The 19,095-nt window shown below is 43.0% G+C and overlaps 1 protein-coding gene across 1 annotated transcript in view; it reads right to left on the minus strand.

Annotated features, from left to right (window-relative positions):
* Positions 1–19,095, minus strand: part of BAZ1B (bromodomain adjacent to zinc finger domain 1B) — a gene marked incomplete in the record, with an annotated part of 470,974 nt that overhangs the window by 380,874 nt on the left and 71,005 nt on the right. The window contains 1 exon segment of the mRNA XM_053706318.1: positions 9,473–11,159. Coding sequence (XP_053562293.1) covers positions 9,473–11,159 — 1,687 coding nt within the window.

Here is a 19,095-nt window from a genome sequence, read left to right on the forward strand (position 1 = left end):
AGTTCCCACTCCCCCGGATGCAATGTCTGACGACTCAGAAAATCCGCTTCCCAATTTTCCACTCCTGGGATGTGGATAGCAGACAGGTGGCAGGAGTGAAACTCCGCCCATAGAATGATTTTGGTCACTTCTTCCATCGCCAGGGAACTCCTTGTTCCCCCCTGATGGTTGATGTACGCAACAGTTGTCATGTTGTCTGATTGAAACCGTATGAACTTGGCCCTCGCTAGCTGAGGCCAAGCCTTGAGAGCATTGAATATCGCTCTCAGTTCCAGAATATTTATCGATAGAAGAGATTCTTCCCGAGACCAAAGACCCTGAGCTTTCAGGGATCCCCAGACCGCGCCCCAGCCCATCAGACTGGCGTCGGTCGTGACAATGACCCACTCTGGTCTGCGGAATGTCATCCCTCGTGACAGGTTGTCCAGGGACAGCCACCAACGGAGTGAGTCTCTGGTCCTCTGATTTACTTGTATCTTCGGAGACAAGTCTGTATAGTCCCCATTCCACTGACTGAGCATGCACAGTTGTAATGGTCTTAGATGAATGCGTGCAAAAGGAACTATGTCCATTGCCGCTACCATCAACCCGATCACTTCCATGCACTGAGCTATGGAAGGAAGAGGAACGGAATGAAGTATCCGACAAGAGTCTAGAAGTTTTGTTTTTCTGGCCTCTGTCAGAAAAATCCTCATTTCTAAGGAGTCTATTATGGTTCCCAAGAAGGGAACCCTTGTTGACGGAGATAGAGAACTCTTTTCCACGTTCACTTTCCATCCGTGAGATCTGAGAAAGGCCAGGACAATGTCCGTGTGAGCCTTTGCTTGAGGAAGGGACGACGCTTGAATCAGAATGTCGTCCAAGTAAGGTACTACAGCAATGCCCCTTGGTCTTAGCACAGCTAGAAGGGACCCTAGTACCTTTGTGAAAATCCTTGGAGCAGTGGCTAATCCGAAAGGAAGCGCCACGAACTGGTAATGTTTGTCCAGGAATGCGAACCTCAGGAACCGATGATGTTCCTTGTGGATAGGAATATGTAGATACGCATCCTTTAAATCCACCGTGGTCATGAATTGACCTTCCTGGATGGAAGGAAGAATTGTTCGAATGGTTTCCATCTTGAACGATGGAACCTTGAGAAACTTGTTTAAGATCTTGAGATCTAAGATTGGTCTGAACGTTCCCTCTTTCTTGGGAACTATAAACAGATTGGAGTAGAACCCCATCCCTTGTTCTCTTAATGGAACAGGATGAATCACTCCCATTTTTAACAGGTCTTCTACACAATGTAAGAATGCCTGTCTTTTTATGTGGTCTGAAGACAACTGAGACCTGTGGAACCTCCCCCTTGGGGGAAGTCCCTTGAATTCCAGAAGATAACCTTGGGAGACTATTTCTAGCGCCCAAGGATCCAGAACATCTCTTGCCCAAGCCTGAGCGAAGAGAGAGAGTCTGCCCCCCACCAGATCCGGTCCCGGATCGGGGGCCAACATTTCATGCTGTCTTGGTAGCAGTGGCAGGTTTCTTGGCCTGCTTTCCCTTGTTCCAGCCTTGCATTGGTCTCCAAGCTGGCTTGGCTTGAGAAGAATTACCCTCTTGCTTAGAGGATGTAGCACTTTGGGCTGGTCCGTTTCTACGAAAGGGACGAAAATTAGGTTTATTTTTTGCCTTGAAAGGCCGATCCTGAGGAAGGGCGTGGCCCTTACCCCCAGTGATATCAGAGATAATCTCTTTCAAGTCAGGGCCAAACAGCGTTTTCCCCTTGAAAGGAATGTTAAGTAGCTTGTTCTTGGAAGACGCATCAGCCGACCAAGATTTCAACCAAAGCGCTCTGCGCGCCACAATAGCAAACCCAGAATTCTTAGCCGCTAACCTAGCCAATTGCAAAGTGGCGTCTAGGGTGAAAGAATTAGCCAATTTGAGAGCATTGATTCTGTCCATAATCTCCTCAAAAGGAGGAGAATCACTATCGACCGCCTTTATCAGCTCATCGAACCAGAAACATGCGGCTGTAGCGACAGGGACAATGCATGAAATTGGTTGTAGAAGGTAACCCTGCTGAACAAACATCTTTTTAAGCAAACCTTCTAATTTTTTATCCATAGGATCTTTGAAAGCACAACTATCCTCTATGGGTATAGTGGTGCGTTTGTTTAAAGTGGAAACCGCTCCCTCGACCTTGGGGACTGTCTGCCATAAGTCCTTTCTGGGGTCGACCATAGGAAACAATTTTTTAAATATGGGGGGAGGGACGAAAGGAATACCGGGCCTTTCCCATTCTTTATTAACGATGTCCGCCACCCGCTTGGGTATAGGAAAAGCTTCTGGGAGCCCCGGCACCTCTAGGAACTTGTCCATTTTACATAGTTTCTCTGGGATGACCAACTTGTCACAATCATCCAGAGTGGATAATACCTCCTTAAGCAGAATGCGGAGATGTTCCAACTTAAATTTAAATGCAATCACATCAGGTTCAGCTTGTTGAGAAATGTTCCCTGAATCAGTAATTTCTCCCTCAGACAAAACCTCCCTGGCCCCATCAGACTGGGTTAGGGGCCCTTCAGAAATATTATTATCAGCGTCGTCATGCTCTTCAGTATCTAAAACAGAGCAGTCGCGCTTACGCTGATAAGTGTTCATTTTGGCTAAAATGTTTTTGACAGAATTATCCATTACAGCCGTTAATTGTTGCATAGTAAGGAGTATTGGCGCGCTAGATGTACTAGGGGCCTCCTGAGTGGGCAAGACTCGTGTAGACGAAGGAGGGAATGATGCAGTACCATGCTTACTCCCCTCACTTGAGGAATCATCTTGGGCATCATTGTCATTGTCACATAAATCACATTTATTTAAATGAATAGGAATTCTGGCTTCCCCACATTCAGAACACAGTCTATCTGGTAGTTCAGACATGTTAAACAGGCATAAACTTGATAACAAAGTACAAAAAACGTTTTAAAATAAAACCGTTACTGTCACTTTAAATTTTAAACTGAAAACAGTTCGGCAATAGAATATAGTAATGGATATATTGAAACATGGCAGCAGTATGTTGTATTGCAGCAGTATGTTGTATTGAGGTTATTTGTTTTATGCCCCTTTATTCATTTATTGGACGTTTTATATGAACAGGGACACAAATTCTATATCACATTCTATTTACTGAGCAATTGCTTATAACGAACAAACCAGTTTAAAACTCATTTGATCTCATATTAGATATTTTTCATTGGTGATACAATCATGTTTCAGGAAATCTGAAGCATATAAAAGACATTTTAAGAGGTCACAAAGAAAAGTGTGAATCTTTATTTTATACCTTTTTAGCAATCAAGTTCAATATAGTTCTAACATTTAGCATCAATTTGTTTTCTAAAAATATATCACTTTTAATTATTTTATTTAATTAAAGGAACAACCTAATGCAATAACTTAAATTTCTACACCACTGTCCATTGAAAATTGCATGTTCTATTCGTAGAGATAGACAGTTACATTTGAACACAATGGGGGGTAGTTATCAAGCCGTCAACCTCAAATACGCTGCGTATTCCGCAGCGTATTTGTGGCGAGGCTGATACGCCTTAGTTATCAAAGGCTCGAGACCGGCAAAAGTAGAATTTTGTGACGTCAGCTTCGATCCGCCGGACTCAGTCCGACACAGATCGATTCTTACGTCACTCCAGATGTTCCGCACACAAGTGCGGCACATTCTCACTACTTTTGCTAGCTATCAAAAAACTAGCAGGTACGCTCGGCACTTTTACGGCCCAGCGTACCTGGTTTTCAAAGCGCCAGCCTGGAGGTGGCGGATCCCATAGGAATCAATGGGAGTCTGACCATAGCGAAAGTACAAGTTCGCTGCTGACAGACATCCCATTGATTTCTATGGGAGCTGTCTACACCTAACACCCTAACATGTACCCCGAGTCTAAACACCACTAATCTGACCCCCCCTACACCGCCGCAAATAAATAAAGTTATTACCCCCTAAACCGCCGCTCCCGGAGCCCACCGCAAGCTACTCTATACATATTAACCCCTAAACCGCCGCTCCCGGAGCCCACCGCAACTATAATAAATGTATTAACCCCTAACCCGCCGCTCCCTGAACCCGCCGCAACCTATATTAAATGTATTAACCCCTATCCTGCCCCCCCTACACCGTCGCCACCTATAATAAATTTATTAACCCCTATCCTGCCCCCCACTACGCCGCCGCCACTGTAATAAAATGATTAACCCCTAAACCTAACCCTAACGCCCCCTAACTTAAATATTAATTCAATAAATCTAAATAAATTAACTCTTATTAACTAAATGAATCCTATTTAAAACTAAATACTTACCTTTAAAATAAACCCTAATATAGCTACAATATAAATAATAATTATATTCTAGCTATCTTAGGATTTATTTTTATTTTACAGGTACCTTTCAATTTATTTTAACCATGTACAATAACTATTAAATAGTTATTAACTATTTAATAGCTTACCTAGCTAAAATAAAGAGAAATGTACCTGTGAAATAAATCCTAACCTAAGTTACAATTAAACCTAATACTACACTATCATTAAATTAACTAAATAAACTACCTACAAAGAACTACAATGAAATACAATTACATAAACTAACTAAAGTACAAAAAATAAAAAAAGCTAAGTTACAAAAAATAAAAAATTAAGTTACAAACATGTTAAAAATATTACAACAATTTTAAGCTACTTACACCTAATCTAAGCCCCCTAATAAAATAACAAACCCCCCCAAAATAAAAAAAATCCCTACCCTATTCTAAATTACATAAATTTCAAAGCTCTTTTACCTTACCAGCCCTTAAAAGGGCCATTTGTGGGGGCATGCCCCAAAAAGTTCAGCTCTTTTGCCTGTAAAATAAAAATACAACCCCCCCCCCCAACATTAAAACCCACCACCCACATACCCCTAATCTAACCCAAACCCCCCTTACAAAAACCTAACACTAAGCCCCTGAAGATCATCCTACCTTGAGTCGTCTTCACTCAGCCGAGCCACCGATGGAACTGAAGAGGACATCCGGAGCGGAAGAAGTTAATCCTCCAAGCGGCGCTGAAGAAATCTTCCATCCGATGAAGTCATCATCCAGGCGGCGCTGAAGAAGTCTTCGATCCGGCCGATGTCATCTTCAAAGAGGCGCTGAAGAGGTCTTCTATCCGGGCGAAGTCATCTTCCAAGCCGGGTCTTGAATCTTCCTTCCGCCGACGCGGAACCACCTTCTTCACCGACGGACTACGACGAATGACGGCTCCTTTAAGGGACGTCATCCAAGATGGCGTCCCCTCAATTCCGATTGGCTGATAGGATTCTATCAGCCAATCGGAATTAAGGTAGGAAAATCTGATAGGCTGATTCCATCAGCCAATCAGATTGAGCTCGCATTCTATTGGCTGTTCCGATCAGCCAATAGAATGCGAGCTCAATCTGATTGGCTGATTGGATCAGCCAATCGGATTGAACTTGAATCTGATTGGCTGATTCCATCAGCCAATCAGATTTTCCTACCTTAATTCCGATTGGCTGATAGAATCCTATCAGCCAATCGGAATTGAGGGGACGCCATCTTGGATGACGTCCCTTAAAGGAGCCGTCATTCGTCGTAGTCCGTCGGTGAAGAAGGTGGTTCCGCGTCGGCGGAAGGAAGATTCAAGACCCGGCTTGGAAGATGACTTCGCCCGGATAGAAGACCTCTTCAGCGCCTCTTTGAAGATGACATCGGCCGGATTGAAGACTTCTTCAGCGCCGCCTGGATGATGACTTCATCGGATGGAAGATTTCTTCAGCGCCGCTTGGAGGATTAACTTCTTCCGCTCCGGATGTCCTCTTCAGTTCCATCGGTGGCTCGGCTGAGTGAAGACGACTCAAGGTAGGATGATCTTCAGGGGATTAGTGTTAGGTTTTTGTAAGGGGGGTTTGGGTTAGATTAGGGGTATGTGGGTGGTGGGTTTTAATGTTGGGGGGGGGTTGTATTTTTATTTTACAGGCAAAAGAGCTGAACTTTTTGGGGCATGCCCCCACAAATGGCCCTTTTAAGGGCTGGTAAGGTAAAAGAGCTTTGAAATTTATGTAATTTAGAATAGGGTAGGGATTTTATTTATTTTGGGGGGGTTTGTTATTTTATTAGGGGGCTTAGATTAGGTGTAAGTAGCTTAAAATTGTTGTAATATTTTTAACATGTTTGTAACTTAATTTTTTATTTTTTGTAACTTAGCTTTTTTTATTTTTTGTACTTTAGTTAGTTTATGTAATTGTATTTCATTGTAGTTCTTTGTAGGTAGTTTATTTAGTTAATTGAATGATAGTGTAGTGTTAGGTTTAAGTGTAACTTAGGTTAGGATTTATTTTACAGGTAATTTTGTATTTCTTTTAGCTAGGTAGTTATTAAATAGTTAATAACTATTTAATAACTATTCTAACTAGCTAAAATAAATACAAAGTAACCTGTAAAATAAATATAAATCCTAAGATAGCTATAATATAATTATTAATTATATTGTAGCTATCTTAGGGTTTATTTTACAGGTAAGTATTTATTTTTAAATAGGAATAATTTATTAAAGTATAGTGTAGTGTTAGGTGTAATTGTAACTTAGGTTAGGATTTATTTCACAGGTACATTTCTCTTTATTTTAGCTAGGTAAGCTATTAAATAGTTAATAACTATTTAATAGTTATTGTACATGGTTAAAATAAATTGAAAGGTACCTGTAAAATAAAAATAAATCCTAAGATAGCTAGAATATAATTATTATTTATATTGTAGCTATATTATGGTTTATTTTAAAGGTAAGTATTTAGTTTTAAATAGGATTCATTTAGTTAATAAGAGTTAATTTATTTAGATTTATTTAATTAATATTTAAGTTAGGGGGGCGTTATGGTTAGGGTTAGACTTAGGTTTAGGGGTTAATCATTTTATTACAGTGGCGGCGGCGTAGTGGGGGGCAGGATAGGGGTTAATAAATTTATTATAGGTTGCGGCGGGTTCATGGAGCGGCGGTTTAGGGGTTAAACTATTTATTTAGTTGCGGAGAGGTGCGGGATCAGCAGGATAGGGGTTAATAATTTTATAATAGAGGGCGACGGTATAGGGGGGGCAGGATAGGGGTTACTAGGTATAATGTAGGTGGCAGCGGTGTCCGGGAGCGGCGGTTTAGGGGTTAATACATTTATAAGAGTTGCGGCGGGGTCTAGGAGCGGCGGTTTAGGGGTTAATACATTTATAAGAGTTGCGGCGGGGTCTAGGAGCGGCGGTTTAGGGGTTAATACATTTATAAGAGTTGCGGCGGGGTCTAGGAGCGGCGGTTTAGGGGTTAATACATTTATAAGAGTTGCGGCGGGGTCTAGGAGCGGCGGTTTAGGGGTTAATACATTTATAAGAGTTGCGGCGGGGTCTAGGAGCGGCGGTTTAGGGGTTAATACATTTATAAGAGTTGCGGCGGGGTCTAGGAGCGGCGGTTTAGGGGTTAGTACATTTATAAGAGTTGCGGCGGGGTCTAGGAGCGGCGGTTTAGGGGTTAGTAACTTTATTTAGTTGCGGGGGGCTCCGGGGGTGCCGGTATAGGGGGCAGAACAGTGCAGTTTAGTGTGAGTGCTTAGTGACAGGCTAGCAATAAAGCTGGGAAAAAGCCGAAGGGCAGCGAGATCGGATGAGTGATAACTGTCACAGTCCGCTGCTCATCGCCCCGCGGCTTTTTGACAGCTTTATTTGATAACTTAGGCGAACGTATTCAAGGTCCGCGGCGGCGAAGGTAGGCGAGCTTAGGCGGACGTATTGGGCCGGCGAAGCCAGAAAAGTAGACGGCTTGATAACTAGCCCCCTAAGCATGCTGACAAATCAATCCTGATAAGGAAACAAGCTGTGATTGGGGGCTTTGAAGGTATGCGGCTCCTAACTGGCTAAAAACACCCATGTCCTGTTCAGATGAGACAAAGTAATGTGACTAAGGGAGTGTTTAAAGGGACTGTAAAGATGGTTATGAATGTTAAATTATTATGCATTATGTGCAGAATCAAATGTAACATACTTGTACCAATAGTGCAGAATTTTGAAACATTAACGCGTTACTTATGCAATTTACCACTTGGGTGTTAAATTTATTTTGCATACAAATATTTTGCAACACAGGGCAGGGAATAATTTCTGAAGAATAAGTTAACACATCGGGAAAAAAAAAAAAAAATCCCTAGCAAAATTAAAAAGGGGTTTTGCAAACCCAGGACACTCATTGAAAAGCTTTTTATATGTGGTTTGTCAAACTTTCTTAAAGTGAAAGTCAACCATAGCATTTTTGAAACGCTAGGGTTGACTATTGAAACAAATAAAAAGCACTTTCATTCATGACTTTCACATTAATGACCGTTATAAACATGCAAGTGTCAGAGATCCAAGTGGTCAAAATCCAAGTTTTCCTGAATGAATAGGATGACAACACTAATTACATAACACACAATATGCCAAGTCTGACAAACTTACATAATATTAGTGACAACTGCAGACACATCACACAAAAGGGGCATAAACCACCCTGTAAAGGCTTGTGTGGTTTGTTAATGTATTGCAAATAATAAACCTACAGAAACAGTGTGAGAATTTTCTTAACAGACTAACCATTTTTAGAACAAAACAGTAGCAAGTACTTCATAAACAAAACAAAAAATATCAATAACTAGAGTAAGCAAGGGGTTTTGTTTCCTTAAAGGGCCACTAAACCCAAAATCTCTTTCATGATTCAGATAGAGAATAGAAATTTAAACATTACAATTTACTTCCATTATTTATTTTGCTTCATTTTTAAAATATCCTTAGTTGAAGAAAAAGCAATGCACATGGTGAGCCAATCACACGAGGCTTCTATGTGCAGCATATGCTTTTCATCAAAGAATATCAAGAGAATAAAACAAATTAGATAATAGAATGCAATTTTAAACATCTTTCTAATTTACTTATCTTTCTAAATCATAAAAGAAAAAATGTGGGTGGCATGTCCCTTTAACTAGACTAGGCTTACTGTTATTTTGTTAAAATTTGCATAATTAATATATTCAGAAAGATTTCACACTGTAGACAAAGCTTGTAATTACAAGGTGTTCCATGTGCCTTTTAAGAAAATGTTGCCTACAGTACCAAGAAGCAGAGAGGTTTGGTCCTATTAAGCAACATTCACAGTTCCAAGATTAAATTATCGAAAGCAGTACATACAGGTACAGAAATCAGATTTGCCATATCCTAAATTGTGTGACTATAGGAAAAAGACGCTAGGGTCTAAAACAAATAAGAGACAAAGTTTCACACCTGCTATAGGTCCTAAATCATGTATAGCAGGCCCGAAATGTTGCCTTTATTTACCTTGGACCCCAGCAAAAAGAAATAAATAAAACAAGTTGCTGGAATCACACTGTCATCCTATTATGCAATAATGTATATGCCCACCTTTTGTCAGCTTCTCGAACTCCTCCTTCTCTTTTTTGGCTTGTATTGCCTGTAGTCTCCTACTCTTCACAACACTGATCATGTCATCTGGCTCCTGCTCAATCTGTGGCTGCTCTGGCATACTCTCTTTCTCAGGCTTTTTAACAGGCTTGACAGGTGCATTGTCCTCCTTAACTATGGCACCTTGCTCCTTACGCTTCTGTTTCTCAGCCCGCTTTTTATCATTTTCCTCCTTTAATATTGCCAGCCTCTCCTTCCATAGTTCGGCTGAACGCTGCTGCTTGGCATCAACGTGATCCTGTACAGAGTAAGTCATGAGAATACGGTGGCAGAGTGCTGCCAGGATGTGAATCTTCTCTTCTGTAGTAAGTTCAAAGAATTCAGTAGTCTCTAACTTCTCTAAAAATTCATCTTCTACTTCATCATCCTGAAAGACAGCAGAACCTTCACTTTCCTCGTCTTCCTTGTCTGAAGCATCACTCTCTCCAGCAGGAGAATCAGACTTGCGCAAGCAAAGACGAACTAGTTCGGAAACCGAATGTAGAGTAAGTGGTATTTCAGATAGCTTCATACCTAGCTCTCCATAATCCTCTGCTATCTCATCCTGCAAAAGTGTCTGAAGCAATACGAGAAGCACTCTGTTTAAATAAATGAAACCTCCCTTTTCAGCAGCGAGAGCTTCCATTAAAGAAACAGCAGTCACTGGATACTGCCCATCTGGAAGCAGCAGGTCAGAGTAACAGCTCAGAAATTCTACCACCATAGCTACATCCCCAAATAGGGTGTTTGGCAGCCCTTCTGGGGTGTCCACAAGTTTTAAAGTAGGAAGACTTTTCCCAGTAAGTTCTTGATCCTCATACCGCTTCTGCTTTTCTAGACGCTCTTGTCTTTCTTTCAGTTTCCGTTCCCTAGCCTTTTCCTTGATTCTTGCTTTTAATGCTGCTCTTTTCTGTCGAGCAAGCTCTTCTCGTTGTTCATCAGTCATCATAGCCCATTGCTTGCGCTGTTCAAGCAGCTCAAACCGTTTCTGTACAAGATCACGTAGCTCATCAGGTAGTTTGTTGCGTTCATCAGAAGAAAGCAGTCGAGCTGCTTTGGAGATGACAGCCGATAAAGCACTCTTTCGGTCCTCTCTATTCTTGTTATCACGATAGTAAGAAATCAAATGTAGAGCAACAGGAGGGAGGTGTTTTTGAGACTTGTTCACAGACTTGGGTGTGGCTGATGAACTTTTTGGGGCACGTGAAACTTTTGGGGTACCTTTAGTCATGTCTAGTAGGGTCATTTGTTTCATCTTGGGACTTTTCAATCCCTTTTTAGGAGAGCTGGTCTTACCAGAGACTTTTTGGCCATTCATTACTTGTGATTTGCCAGCTTTAGTTTTCTTCTTCACAAGTTTTTTTTCAGCTTGATTGCTTCCTTTTTTGTTAAAATTGGCATGAAACTTTGATGAGCTGACAATTTTCATGATCTGTTCCAGCTCCTCCTCAGAGCTATGTGCTCCTTTTTTTAATATCACAGGCGATGTAAGAACAGTCTTCTTTAAGTTCACCTGGCACCACATAGTAGCTTTTAAAGGTGACTTGTTTTTCTCTGCATCAGTTTTTGCTTTTTTGGCTGGCTTCTGATCAGGGGAAGTGAGACTCTTCTTCTTCTTAGTTGCAGATGAAGGGTTCATAGTCATGTACTAGAGAGCAAGTAATAACAGCACAACATTACTCACCTAATCATAAAAACACTGAATATAAAAACATAAAGTTGTAAGTTCAAAGAAATACAAAACACAAAATTTGTGCTTACCTGATAAATTTCTTTCCTGGGATCGAGAGTCCACAAATCCATTTTAATTACTAGTGGGAATTAAAACGCCTGGCCACCAGGAGGAGGCAAATAACACCCCAGCAAAGCAGTTAAAGGGACAGTCTACATCAGAATTTTTATTGTTTTAAAAGATAGATAGATAAATCCCTTTATTACCCATTCCCTAGTTCTGCATAACCAACATAGTTTATTAATGTAGTTTTTACCTATTATCTTGCATCTAAGCCTCTGCAAACTGCCCCCTTACTTCAGTTCTTTTGACTGACTGCATTTTAGCCAATCGGAGCTGGCTCCTAGGAACTCCACATGCGTGAGCAGTGTTATCTATATGACACACATGAACACCCTCTAGTGGTGAAAAACTGTCAAAATGCCCTGAGAGAAGAGGCGGCCTTCAAGGGCTTAGAAATTAGTATATGACCCTCCTAGGTTTAGCTATCAACCAAGAATACCAAGAGAACAAGGGTACAGAGAACAAGACAGGCAGACCTAAACAAAAGGCACCACCACTTGAAGAACTTTTCTCCCAAAAGAAGCCTCAGCCGAGGCAAAAGTATAAAATTTGTAGAATTTTGAAAAAGTATGCAACAAGGACCAGGACGACGCCTTGAAGATTTGTTCCACAGAAGCTTCATTTTTGAAGGCCCAGGAAGAAGGAACAGCTCTAGTTGAGTGAGCCGTAATTCTCTCAGGAGGCTGTTGTCCAGCTGTCTCATAAGCCAACCGGATAACACTTCTCAACCAAAGAGAAAGAGTAGCAGAAGGGGCCTTCAGGCCCTTACCAGAGAGAAAACAACGAACAGTGCAGTAGATTGCCGAAAATACTTAGTTGCCTGTAAGTAAAATTGTAGGGCACGCACCACATCCAGGTTGTACAACAAACGTTCCTTCTGAGAAGGAGGATTAGGACAAAACGAATGGACAACAATTTCCTGATTAATGTTGCGATCCAACACTTCCTTGGGAAGTAATACCAACCTAATACGGAGGACCACCTTATCCGCATGAAAAATTAGGTAAGAAGAATCACATTGTAGAGCCGAAAATTCTGAAACTCTACGAGCAGAAGAAATGGCAAAGAGAAAAAAAAACTTTCCAAGATAACAACCGAATGCACAGGTTCAAACAGCAGGGGGTGTCAATCAAACCCGATCGGGTTGAATTGTGGCGATCTCTGTCCGCCTCATCAGAGCAGGCGGACAGGTTATGGTGCAGCGGTCTTTAGACCGCCGCTCCATAACTTGCATTTCTGGAGAGTCTGAAGACTCGCCAGAAACACGGGCCCTCAAGCTCTATTCGGAGCTTGATAAATGGGCCTTTAAGCTTGCAATCTCCAAGCAGACAGCTTCAGAGAATCTTGATTTGGGTGGAGGAAGGGACCCTGAAGTAAAAGGTACTTTCTCAAAAGGTAACCTCCCAAGAGGGGAGAGAGAGAGAGAGGACATCTTCACCAGATCCGCGAACCAGATCCTGCGAGGCCAGGAAGGGGCGATTAGAATCACTGACACCCTCTCATGTTTGATATGAGCTATCCCCCGAGGAAGAAGGGCAAACTGAGGAAACTGGTACACCAGACCAAAAACCCAAGGAACCGCTAGAGCATCTATCAGAGCTGCTTGCGGATCTCTTGATCTTGACCCGTACCTTGGAAGCTTGGCGTTTAGACAATACGCCATCAGGTCCAACTCCAGGACCCCCCAACTGAGAGTTATTGTGAATATTTGCGGATGCAGAGCCCACTCCTCGGGATGAAAGGTCTGCCTGCTCAGACAATCCGCCTCCCAGTTATCCACCCCTGGGATGTGGATAGCCGAGGAGACAATCGTGAGACTCCGCCCTTTGGAGAATGAGAGTAACCTCCTTCATAGCTAAGGAACTCAGTTCCTACATGGTGGTTGATATATGCCACCGAGGTGATGTCGACTGGAACCTGATAAACCGGACCAAACATAAATTGAGGCCAAGCTGTTAGGGCATTGAAGATTGCTCTCAACTCTAGGATATTTATTGGGAAAGCATCCGCGTCCAAAGACCCTGAAGCCTTTAAAGAACCCCAAACTGCTCCCCAGCCCGACAGGCTGGCATCTGTGGTCACAATAACCCAAGATTGTCTCAGGAAGCATGTTCCCTGACACAGATGGTCCTGAGATATCCACCAGGATGGAGTCTAGAACTATCCTCAGAGAGGTCAGTGGTGTCTCAGTTCCATTTTCTGAGCATGCAACAAAGTAGAGGTCTCAGATGGAAACGAACAAAAGGAATAAAGTCCATAGAAGCAACCATTAGCCCGATTACCTCCATACACTGAGTCACTGATGGACGGAGAGGACGGAAGTGAAAGATCAGAAGCAAGAAGTTTGGTTTTGTTGACATCCGTCAGAAAATTCTTCATGGACAGAGTCTATAATTGCTCCCAAAAAGCATACCCTGGTGTCTGGCATCAGGGAACTCTTTTCCAGATTTACTTTAAATCCGTGGGAGCAAAGGACAGAGAATCTGTATGACAATTTGCTAAATGAAAAGATGGCGCCACCGTCATCCCCTGAGATCTGACCATCGCCAAAAGGGCCCCTAGGACCTTTGTAAAGATCTGAGGAGCTGTGGTAAGGCCAAAGGGAAGGGCAACGAATTGGAAGTGTTTGTCTAGAAAGGCAAACCGCAGAAAATGGTGATGTCCTCTGAATAGGAGCATGAAGATACGCGTCCTTCAGGTCTATGGTCGTCATAAACTGACCCTCCTGAAACAAGGGTAGAATGGAACGTAGTGTCTCCAATTTGAAAAACGGAACCTTGAGAAATGAGTTGACACTTGAGGTCCAATGTAGTTTGAAAAGTTCCCTCTTTCTTGGGAACCAGAAAAAAAAAAAAAAAAAGCATTGAATAGAGTCCATGACCCTGTTCCACCACAGGCACTGCGACAATCAATCCCAGGGAAGATCAGTCCTTTACACAGTTTAAGAAGGCCTCTCTCTTCACCTGGTTTGCAGATAACCTTGAAAGGATGAATCTGCCCCTGGGGGGACAAGACTTGAACCCTATCCTGTATCCCTGGGATACTACTTCTACAGCCCAAGGATCTGGGACATTGCGGATCCAAGCCTGTCAAACGGAAAGCCTGCCCCCTACTTGATCTAAGACTGGATCAGGGGCAGCACCTTCATGCCGATTCAAGGTTTCTTGGATCGTTTCCCCTTATTCCAAGGTTGAACGGACCTCCACGAAGTCCTGGATTGCTCCGGCTGGGAAGAAGAGGAGATAGGCTTTCGTCCTTTGAAGATGCGAAAGGAACGAAAATTAGAATTCTGGCTACCCTTTTTGACCATAGGTAAGAAAGATCCCTTTCCACCAGTAACTTTAGAAATTATCTCAGCCAAACCGGGACAAAATAAAGTCTTCCCTTTAAAAAGGTAAAAGACAGAAGTTTGGACTTGTATGCTACATCCACAGACCAAGACTTCAGCCACAGAGCTCTGCGAGCTAAAACTGCGAAGCTATAAATTTGCATACTGGAGTCAGATAAAAAGGTATTAACCAGCTTTAGAGCTTTGAGCATACCCTGGATCTCCTCTATGGTAGGTCAGACAAGGAGTCACACCAATAAGAAGCTGCACCAGCAACTGTCTTAATACTGGCAACTGGTTGCCATTGCAAACTTTGATGAAGAAACATTTAAGTAAGCTTCCAGTTACTTATCCATAGGGTCCTTAAAAGAGGAGCCATTCTCAAGAGGAATCGTTCTTCTCTTGGCTAGAGTGGATATAGCGCCCTCTACCTTAGGCACCGTACACCACAGGTCACGTACAGATTCTGCAACAAGAAACAGCTTTTTAAACAATGGAGACGGGGAAAAAGGAGTTCCTGGCTTTTCCCATTCTGGAGTTATGTCTGAAATGCGGTCTGGAATAGGAAAAACCTCCACAGATGAAGGTTTGGCGTCAAAAACTCTGGTAAGTTTATTAGACCTTTTAGGAGTCTCAGCGACAGTAGAATCCGAGTCAACCAAAGTAGCTAGGACATCCTTCAAGAGTAAACGAAGGTGCTCAAGCTTAAATCTAAAATTAACCTCCTATGAATCTACTGTACTAGCAACAGCAGATTCAGATTTGGAGATTTCGCCCTCAGAAGCAACTAACGCAGCCTTGGTGGAGTCAGAACACTTAGAATTAGATACGTTCTTAGTAGTGATGCACCGAACTGAACATCCAGAATGCACTCAGCCTTAGACTGAAAAAAAGTATCCCCCCCCAAATATCTTAAAACAATAATATGCTACACAATTTTACCTTTTAAAAAAAAAAAAAAAAAAAAAAAAAAAAAACCAGGAATAAAAACCATAATGCCATTTTCGGCCAAAAACAAAATTTATGCTTACCTGATAAATTTCTTTCTTTTGTGATGTACCGAGTCCACGGATTCATCCTTACTTGTGGGGTATTATCCTTCCTAAAAGGAAGTGGCAAAGAGCACCACAGCAGAGCTGTCTATATAGCTCCCCCCTTAGCTCCACCCCCCAGTCATTCGATCGAAGGCCAAGGAAGAAAAAGGAGAAACTATAAGGTGCAGAGGTGACTGAAGTTTTTAATAAAAAATACCATCTGTCTTGAATAGACAGGGCGGGCCGTAGACTCGGTACATCGCAAAAGAAAGAAATTTATCAGGTAAGCATGAATTTTGTTTTCTTTTGCATGATGCACCGAGTCCACGGATTCATCCTTACTTGTGGGATACAAATACCAAAGCTTTAGGACACGGATGAAGGGAGGGACAAGAAAGGAACCTAAATGGAAAGCACCACTGCTTGCAAAACATCTCTCCCAAAAATAGCCTCCGAAGAAGCAAAAGTATCAAATTTGAAAAATTTTGAAAAGGTATGGAGCGAAGACCAAGTCGCAGCCTTACAAATTTGTTCAACAGAAGCATCATTTTTAAAAGCCCATGTGGAAGCTACCGCTCTAGTAGAATGAGCTGTAATCCTTTCAGGAGGCTGCTGTCCAGCATTCTCATAAGCCAAACGGATGATGCTATTCAGCCAAAAGGTAAGAAGTCGCCGTAGCCTTTTGACCCCTACGCATTCCAGAATAGACAACAAAGAAGATGTTTGACGAAAATCTTTGGTTGCCTGCAAATAAAATTTCAAAGCACGAACCACGTCCAGGTTGTGCAACAGACGTTCCTTCTTACAAGAAGGATTAGGACACAGAAGGAACAACAATTTCCTGATTGATATTCCTGTTAGTAACAACCTTAGGTAGGAACCCAGGCTTGGTACGCAAAACCACTTTATCAACATGGAACACAAGATAAGGCGAGTCACATTAATGCAGATAGTTCAGAAACTCTTCGAGCTGAAGAGATAGCAACTAGGAACAAAACTTTCCAAGATAAAAGTTTAATATCTATGGAATGCATGGATTCAAACGGAACCCCCTGAAGAACTCTAAGAACTAAATTCAGACTCCATGGCGGAGCAACAGGTTTAAACAGGCTTAATTCTAGCTAAAGCCTGACAAAAAGCCCGAACGTCTGGAACATCTGCCAGACGCTTGTGCAACAAAACAGACAGATATCTGTCCCTTTAGGGAACTAGCTGATAATCCTTTCTCCAATCCCTCTTGGAGAAAAGACAAAATCCTAGGAATCCTGATTTTACTCCAGGAGAAACCTTTGGATTCGCACCAAAAAAGATATTTATGCCATATCTTGTGATAGATTTTCCTGGTAACAGGCTTTCGAGCCTGAATCAAGGTATTTATGACTGACTCAGAGAAACCCCGCTTTTATAGAATCAAGTGTTCAATCTCCAAGCAGTCAGTTGCAGAGAAATTAGATTTGGATCCTTGAATCAGAAGGTCCTGTCTCAATGGCAGAGACCATGGTGGAAGAGATGACATGTCCACCAGGTCTGCATACCAAGTCCTGAGTGGCCACGCAGGCGCTATCAAAATCACTGATGCTCTCTCCTGTTTGATTCTGGCAATCAGACGTGGAAGGAGAGGGAAAGGTGGAAACACATAAGCCAGGTTGAACGACCAGGGCATCTATCAGTACAGCCTTTGGATCCCTTGACCTGGAGCCGTAGCGACGAAGTTTGGCGTTCTGACGCAACGCCATCAGATCCAATTCTGGTGTGCCACATAGCAGAACCAGTTGAGCAAAACCCTACGGATTGAGTTCCCACTGCCCTGGATGAAGTGTCTGACGAACACATGGGATATAGATTGCTGACAGATGGCAAGAGTGAGCCTCTGCCCATCGTATTATCCTTGAGACCTCTATCATCGCTAAGGAACTCTTTGTTCCACCCTGATGATTGATATAAGCCACAATCGTGATGTTGTCCGACTGAAACCTGATGAATCTGGCCAAAGCCGACTGAGGCCATGCCTGGAGAGCATTGAAAATCGCTCTTAATTCTAGAATATTTATCGGTAGGAGAGCCTCCTCCCGAGTCCACAAACCCTGAGCTTTCAGGGAATTCCAGACTGCACCCCAGAAGGCTGGCATCTGTCACTACTATAACCCATTCTGGCCTGCGGAAACACATTCCCTGGGACAGATGATCCAGTGACAACCACCAAAGAGAGAGTCTCTGGTCTCTTGATCCAGATTTATCCGAGGAGATAAATCCGCATAATCCCCATTCCACTGATTGAACTTGCATAGTTGCAGTGGTCTGAGATGCAAGCGACCAAACGGAACTATGTCCATTGCCGCTACCATTTGACCGATTACCTCCATACACTGAGCCACTGACGGCCGAGGAATGGAATGAAGAGCTCGGCAGGTGGACAAAATCTTTGATTGCCTGACCTCCGTCAAAAATATTTTCATGGGGGGGCGGAGTCGACTGCCGACATGGACGGTCGCATCTGGCAGGAGCTCCGTGAATAATGAAGCAGGGGAGCTATCTCTAAACATGTAAAAGGGACTGTTACCCACAAAACGCAATCCCCACAACAAGCACATCCACTGAGGGCACTGACCTAGCCCATATAAAGCCTAGGCATCAGCACCGGCGACGGCGTGTGGAAAGGACGCCAACTACAGCAAGGCCTTGCTTAACGGATCTCTATCGGTCCTTCGCCGCTGAAAGCTATAAACAGGTATCCGAACTAGCTGTGTGCCGGGCACTGCTCCTGACAAAAGAGCGACTTCGCTAAATAACAGAGCCTAGCTGGGTGGGAGGCCTTAGTGGAACCATATAAAAGAGTGCACACTGCGCACATCACAAAAGGGGAATATTTATGCCTACACAGCCGCCATTAATAACAGCAATCAGTTACACACCTTTGAGCTGACTGGCAGACAGTTGATAAAAGAGTAACGCCTGGAAGTTGGAGGCGGCGGCCTACATGTCAACACCCCCCCCGTACTCCGGGGTAGAGCAGTATTGGGTTTCATACTGCTATCTTCTCCTTAACCATGGAGGAGAGTTTGCAGGCCATACAAAAATTAATGGCGGATTTGGAACACTCGCTCTGTGAAAAGCTTGATCGCCTTATAGGCCACATGGAGCGCACCCATACCGGAAATGAGGTACCTACACCTTGTAAAGATATGAGCGCGGAAACCATTCCTCTAAGCAGCGCTACACAATTAGGTATGATCCCACTCTTGCCTGTATGTGAGCAGACGAACATCTGTGACGATTCCTTACCTTCTACTCTGGCCCCCATACGGAGAGGTACACTTAGTCAGCCAGGAGAGCCCCCCAGATATGGGACCGGGTCCCACAACTGTCCGGAAGCATTTGAAGTTACCAGGGACCAATTTTGGTTGCTAGCGGTGGGAGTCCCTTATCT

Source organism: Bombina bombina, chromosome 3 (genome assembly GCF_027579735.1).
Source record: "Bombina bombina isolate aBomBom1 chromosome 3, aBomBom1.pri, whole genome shotgun sequence".
Taxonomy (NCBI): domain Eukaryota; kingdom Metazoa; phylum Chordata; class Amphibia; order Anura; family Bombinatoridae; genus Bombina; species Bombina bombina.